The 7,468-nt window shown below is 33.0% G+C and overlaps 1 protein-coding gene across 1 annotated transcript; it reads left to right on the top strand.

The window, feature by feature from the left end:
* The first annotated feature begins 560 nt into the window (after positions 1-560).
* On the top strand, positions 561-7,405 carry LOC149732857 (growth factor receptor-bound protein 2-like). Its single transcript, XM_089882842.1, has 5 exons — positions 561-774; positions 2,954-3,051; positions 4,758-4,883; positions 5,200-5,362; positions 6,376-7,405. The coding sequence occupies exons 1-5, from the start codon at positions 697-699 to the stop codon at positions 6,592-6,594; spliced, it is 684 nt and encodes a 227-aa protein (XP_089738968.1). The 5' UTR covers positions 561-696; the 3' UTR covers positions 6,595-7,405.
* The last annotated feature ends 63 nt before the right edge of the window (positions 7,406-7,468 follow it).

Genomic DNA, 7,468 nt, shown 5'->3' with positions numbered 1-7,468 from the left:
ACCAAATATTTCTAAATACCCATTCGGCTGCTGGTAAACAATAAGTAACATATAGAATTAAATTACATTCATTCATTTAATTTGTGTTTGTGAGATAATAATGAATAGCTTGAATTTACTAATAGAAGAAGGTTGCTTAAAGATTCCTATTTGTAATGTTGGTCACACAATTCCCATGTTTTTAACTAACTATTAAATAGCAAAGACACACAATAAAATGGAAACTAGTGATGTAATTTGTTTTGCCCTAGTTAATTTTGAATGCTGATTAGTATAATATCAACTAAAGATTTAGTGAAAGTGAAGAATCCTGCCCCTATGTTACCTGCTAACTACTAACTCCTTATTCTACCAACCAATATAATCTCTGACCGGGTGTAACCCCTTAGTACCAACCTCTAACAATTTCCACCTATCTGTAACATACTGAAAGATTTGTTACCAGTGCCACACATTTATCACAGTTAAAATTTAAACTAGATTCTGATTTTAACTTGTATAAAATTTGATTTATGCATATAGGTGTTGACAAATTACTATACCCATTAAAATTATTAAGTATGTTACTGTTACTCCTATAATCTCTTTCCTTAGTGTATAGACTAAGCACATTATGCATATTGACTGTGTCCGTACTGGGCAATAGTGTTATAGTTACGACGTTACAGCAATTGAACTACAAATAACATATAAACAATGGAAAGTATTGCAAAATACGACTTTAAAGCGACTGCTCCGGATGAACTAAGCTTCCGAAAAAGTGACATACTAAAGGTACTTCTATCACACATACTGTAAATAATATTTTAGCAGGTCATCTGGTATCAATCAAAAAAATATCATTCTCTGATAAAGTCTGGATAGCAAACAAAACAGATTTTTATAGCAAAGTCGCTAAAAGAATAATGGTAGTAAAGTACAATATCAGTAAGATGATTAAACATATTATGATGTGTTGATAGCAGAGTTCTTTAAAACTTTGTATGAATAACATAGCAAGTTATATTAATATTTTGTCATCCTCTGATTTGCGTACAATAATCAAAGTCGAAACAATAGATCTTGTAAAAGTACCTACTCTATTATAAGGTTTGGTTGGGCATAACAGTAACAACGCTAATCTTAATCTATATTTATATATTGTTGGAAGGAAAATATTAAAGGAATTTTCAGCCATTGTTTAGTATTGTATGTTTCTTAGCGAATAAACGGCAGCTGTGTAACAGTACAGACACGCAGTGTGAAAATAAGTCAACCTTGTAATTTCACGCTTGGGTATTTATCTGCTTAACTGATCACAGTACACTGTATTTAAAGTGAGTTAGTGAGACAACACTGTTTTAATCCAAACATAAATATAAAACACAACAATTTCCCCAGGATAATATAGGCCTATATAAATAGCCCAAAAGCATAAGTATCTTAAAGTGTATAACCGATTGTGGGCTTATGACATATTGAGATAAATATATATTAAAAGTTTACGCGCCTGAAATAATATGAATTGAATTTTATTGTTTAAAACTGCCAAGAAAAACCAATTGCTGGGTGTGTTAAATGTAAATGGAGATGAATGTATATTATGGTTTGTGGGCTTTTAACCGATATATATATAAAGTTTACGCACCTAAAAAAACATTAATTGATTTTTATTATTTAAAACCGCCAAGAAAAACTAATCGCTTAGTGTGCTATAATGTAAATGGAGATGAATGTATATTATGGCTTGCGGGCTTAAGACAGATATATATATAAAGTTTACGCAACTGAAATAACATGGATTGAATTTTATTATTTGAAACCGCCAAGAAAAACTAATCGCTTAGTGCGTTATAATGTAAATAGAGGTCCCCTGCGACATTGCAAAAAAAAATTAATTTAAAATAAAATCGTTTAATGACATCCTGTCCTTATCTGTCCTTTATTACGTATACGATCTCAAAACACTATGATTCATATACCTTCTTGCAAGATATGCTGATAAATGAATTAGACAAAGTCGTATACCAATACATTGCTCATCATTCAGTTGTGACACTTAGATGTAATATTAAAACTAAATATTTGTATATAATAATTGGACAAAATAAAACCTAATCAAACTTTTAAAAATGAAGACATTTGTGTCTATTTTAGAACTTGTTTTCGGAACTGGGTAAAATAGACTTTTTACCACAATAATTAAATAAATGTAAAATTAAAGAAAAATAATTGGGCAAAATAGAACACATTGAAAAGAAGACATTTGTGTTCTTTATAAGCTGTTTTTTTTTAATTAGAGTAGAATGCAACTTTTACCACAATATAGAAAATTGAAAGTCCTAATTTGCAAATGTAAATTCTTATTGGTTGGGTGTGGTGGTATGTCTCCCTTGGCGTGGTTGCATTTAGACATACTCTTACTGTTTACGTAACAATGAAAAGAACTATATTATGTGCCTTGGGGCGAATGTTTATGTGTGATGTCATGTACTTAGTAGTAGAGACTTGTGTCTAATTGTCAAACTTTCCTCAAATGCTGGGTGACAAAACTAGGTCAAATTTCTTATTCTTTTTTAACTTTATTTGTTTTTTTACCAATTGTGCAAGTAAATTCAAGTTTGCACTAATAACAGTTAATTTACTCAAAAAACTAGGTCAATTGTCATATTCTTGTCTAACTTTATTTAGTTTTTAAAATTTAGATTGGACTGACCAGTAACAGTAATAGGTATTTTACTCAGTATAGTGTTATCTATATTGTGTAGGCTATATAGTTTTTTTACACATGATGCTTTATTGGTTATCACCCAGTACACACTAAAGTAAAAAATCAATTTTACATTTGCTATCAGGAACTACTTTAATCAAGGTTACCACTGTACCAGGTATACTTAGTGTTTATAAATAACTTGTGATGAGCGCCTGATTACGTGTGCTGATGTAATGAATAAACCTCACTATCTTGTAACAGGTGCTTAATCTGGAAGATGACAGGAACTGGTGCCGAGCTGAAATTGACGGACGTATGGGATTGGTGCCGAAAAACTACATTGAGCTTAAAGCACATGAGTAAGTATATAACATTCAATGTAACTTGATATATTTGTTTTCATTTGACATTGCTGCATAGTGAAATGGGTTTAATACAACCCATAGTGTAGGTTGTTGTACTGTTCAAGCTATTACGTCAGTATATACTATTGTCATCTAAGTGACAATTGTTGACACGTTTGGCTTCTGATTCCTTTTGTTAACATTTCAAGAGCATGTAAGATGTAACCAAATGAGAACACCATTGTTTGTGTAACTCTAGGGGAGTGGTAAAACTTTACCAAAGTCGTTCAAGATGCAAAATACACAACTGCCACTAAATACCTGGCAGCAGTTCTGTCCCAGGCAGCAATATCATATATTCATAAATATTAATGTAGAAAACCATACACTTCACATTTGCTCCTTTATTACTGTATACTGTTGTAGAACAATTTGCATACCACCAGTAAATACTTCCCTATTCCTGAATCCTAATATGGAGTTTACATGAAAAGGGGGAACACCAGTTGTTGTATAATTGATGTTGTATGTTTCACCGTTTCACATGCTTTACAATACTACCATTAATCTTTTCATTGAACGTTAAGAATTGGTTATAAGAATTCACAAACATTACTTTTAGTGGTTTAGGTTTTCAAGGTTTTAATAAATTGGTACTAAAGGGTGTGATGTTTATGATTTTGGCAGATTTTTAATGGGGTATTTGCTGTGTTGTCCTGACAAGCCAGCAGCTAAAAATACAGCATGACCCAATGGGTCTTTCAATTATTGACAAACGTTTGTTCTTCAAATGGTGTGCTATGTGTAAACATAAGAAAACCTTACAGCACAGTGGGTTAAGTATCACACTGTGAGAGTATGATTCACACATGTCATACTTATATGATTCATACTAAAAAATTTCGCCACAGATTCGTAAGTAAAGCTATTTAATTACAAACAAAACAGGAGGCCAACCAAATCCCAACCCGGTCTATACCTTGCATAGCACGTACCTAGTTAATAAAGTTGTGTGGTGTCACGCTATACCAACCCCTGACAATTTTCTTAAAATAAACCTTAGTAATTATGGTGTGGCCTGTATGCTACCAAGCAACGGTGGGCGAAAAGGTAATTTGATACAGTAGAAACTATTGCTGCTCAGTGGACTGTATCAGGTTGTGTAGCAGTTAGATTAATGCAGAAAGATACGGTATGCTGTTCTTGTTCTATATATTACTGGGTAAACAATAAAACGAAAGCTCTTTCTGTTTACTTTTATGCTGCTTCACTAAATCTTTCAGGGTCTGCTGTGAACACTCGTTAAATACCTTTGCTCCGTTATTAAACAAATTTGTTCGTTGTAAATTTACCATTTATGTTGCATTGTAAATTTACCATTTATGTTGCATTGTTAGGGTTTTATACGTTAACCAGTGACCATTAAATTCTGGCTTCTTATAAAAATTCGTTTTCAGTTGTATAAATTTTACCATGTATGTCACATTGTCTGTGTTGTCACCAGCAACCATTAAATTCAGGCTTCTTCTTATAACAGTTCTCTACTTTAAAGGGATGTCCAATTTGTTATATTGGCCTAACCAGTGACCAATTAATTCTGACTTCTTATAAGTAAGTGTACTGTACTTAATTTAAAGTCCAATTTAGAGTACACATACATATATCTTACTCATATGTACATGATAACTTTTTATACAATAATATTGATTTTCATTATTCAGTTGGTACCATGGTAAGATCTCCCGTGTTAAAGCAGAACAATCATTAAACAAGCCACATTACCCGGATGGTGCGTTCCTTATACGCGAAAGTGAAAGCTCACCTGGAGACTTCTCTCTATCTGTCAAGTGAGTCTTAATTTATACCACAAACAGTTGGACAGCTAGGTTGATTTTTTTTAAAGCGCTGTGGCCCCTTCCCATTGTTTTTTAATAACACAAAGCCCACTTTTTTCAGTTTGTTTTCTGCTATTACATTTTGGTGGGAATGTTTAGTTTTCGGTTATTATTACATGTTAATTTTTAAGTTTTCTTTTCTAATGTAATGAATGAATGGAACTCGTGCCAGATTACAATTTGCCACGCATGCTACTTTGTGCGTAATAAAGTGTATTATATCTGTCACTTGTACGGTGTAATGTAATATTTATATGTTTTTTCTCAGGTATGGATCTGCCGTGCAGCATTTTAAAGTCCTACGTGATGGTGCGGGAAAATATTTTCTCTGGGTTGTCAAGTTCAGTTCACTGAATGAACTCATTAAATATCACAGGGAACAAAGTATCTCGAGAACACAGCAGATCATGCTTGTCGATCTTCCTGTTGAGGTAATTACATTAACAACCTCCGGACAGGTTTATTACCCTGTCTCGTTCATACTTGAGGGACTTCAGTCACGCCTTGGGTTCTTTTCTAAAATGTGGAAATTATTTCCGTACTTATTATGACTATTTTGGGGCTTGGGAATAATACTTAATAATATATACAGCAGTTTTCAATAGGCACTTGTTACACAAGTATCTTTCTAGTAGCTCAGCAATACCAAACAGATTAATATTTGTCACCATATTTTGAATTGGAAAGACTGGGAAAACAAGTTGAGCTGCATATTATGACAACTTAAGGGCTTTGGACTTTATGCAGCTTTTACACTTTTTTGTGTAACACTTATTCTTTTATTAGATGGTGGTATAATTTTAAATTGATCAGAAATTTAAATTAAAAAAAAATCTGAATCCTCTGACCAACTTTGACCTGGCGTGACAAGAAGTCATACAAACATGGCTTACTGCATTCTATAAATAACTTGTCCTTTAAACTTAAATCAATTCTTAAACCACTGAATGTCAAAGTTTCGAATAATAAGGAAAGGACTGTAATTATAAATTGATTCGTCACTCTGCTATCCTTTTTTTTAAATTAAAAGCTTTGCTCTGTATAAAAGTTAGATTATATGAATAATACCTTGTTACATTGTGTACGTGGTATGCTGTTATAAACTTTGCTGACTATCAAAAGCTTGTTACTCATGTATTAGCACAGTTGTAACAAGGCAATAGTTTATTATAAAGGTTTTAACATAATTTTGTCTTTTTTTAATGCCTCAGTGCCCTAGCTTAATGGCCTTATGTGTATTTACATAGCCTAACTATGTTGATATAACTGCTATTGATATACCTGTATTGGAATTAATATTATCCATGCAATGGTAGCCTCTCATCTACTGTACTATCTTATAAACTTATTTATTTAGAACTTTAAAGTGCAAGCAGCCTATGATTAGGATTATTAGTATTCATAAAATGGTAGCCACATATCATCTACTAACTTATTTATTCAGAACTTCAAAGTGCAAGCAGCCTATGATTTCCGCCGCCAAGAACCAGGAGAACTTGAGTTTTGCCAGGGTGACATCATCACAGTTACCGAGTGGATGGATAAGAACTGGTGGCGAGGATCTGTAAACAATTGCACGGGAATTTTCCCTTCGAACCACGTCATTGTACCGCCGCATATCGCCCAGAAAATGAGTAATGAGCCCTGCCAAGTCCCATATTAAACCACAGAACATAAATACTGGCCCTCCAATAGACACAGCATCTTCACTTCGCGGTCTTACTTGCTAAAAAAAATTCACTCTAAACTGCTTATTATTCTTAGCGAAAAAAACACCAAGTTTGTATAATATGAAGCGCACGCTCCTTTCCTTGTAATTGAACTGCGAGTCTGTACCCCTTACAGAAACTTGCAGTTTAACTTATGCTTCGTATCATTCCATGCATAATAAATGGTGGTATACAGGGAGCTGATAGCAACCCCTAACTAAATTTGCGATGCCAAATTTAAACCAATGAAGAAATTGTCACACAATTAACATCTTGACCAGTTTTTTAAACTTTGTATAATTTAACCAGCACAAAGATACTGAATCTTGCTTAACCTGGCTGTTCTATCAATTAGTGTATGTAGCCTATTTTGCTAAATATTCTGCAGACCTTAATGAAATTGTGTTGAAGTCTAGTTTTAACTCTTGCATGATTTCGAATACGATGTAACATATGCCCTTTTTTTCGCTTTTAGTTTTCTTTCAAATAACTCGATTTGTGTTGAAACCAAATATCTTAACCCCAATCAATTTTCAGTTATAAAAAAAATTTGAAACTTTGTCTTTCAAATCCTATGGGACATTTTTATATCCCCCAAAAAACAAGGCAAATTTTTACATTTTCAGTTTTTAAGGTAATTTCAAAGACAAATACTCTCACTGCGTAGTTTTGGGTTGATGCAGTTTGTATATAACTTGGTGTGTGTTCGTTTTAAATTATCCTCTGTGCACTAACATTATTAAATTTTCTCGTCCGTTGGTGGAAGCCATCTTGTTTTTATAAGTTTGAGGTACAGCCCCCAGGGATAAAACATCCTGTCTTTCTAGG

This window comes from Ciona robusta, chromosome 8 (genome assembly GCF_009617815.1).
Source record: "Ciona robusta chromosome 8, ASM961781v2".
Classification (NCBI taxonomy): domain Eukaryota; kingdom Metazoa; phylum Chordata; class Ascidiacea; order Phlebobranchia; family Cionidae; genus Ciona; species Ciona robusta.
Note: the sequence above shows the minus strand (reverse complement) of the source record. Positions and strands in the feature narration are given on the sequence as shown.

Bases quoted from the DNA above. Each gene is read 5' to 3' on its own strand.
- LOC149732857 (XM_089882842.1), top strand. From the start codon at position 697: ATGGAAAGTATTGCAAAATACGACTTTAAAGCGACTGCTCCGGATGAA. The intron at 3,052-4,757 runs GTAAGTATATAA...TTCATTATTCAG, and splicing joins ATTGAGCTTAAAGCACATGA to TTGGTACCATGGTAAGATCT. The intron at 4,884-5,199 runs GTGAGTCTTAAT...GTTTTTTCTCAG, and splicing joins GACTTCTCTCTATCTGTCAA to GTATGGATCTGCCGTGCAGC.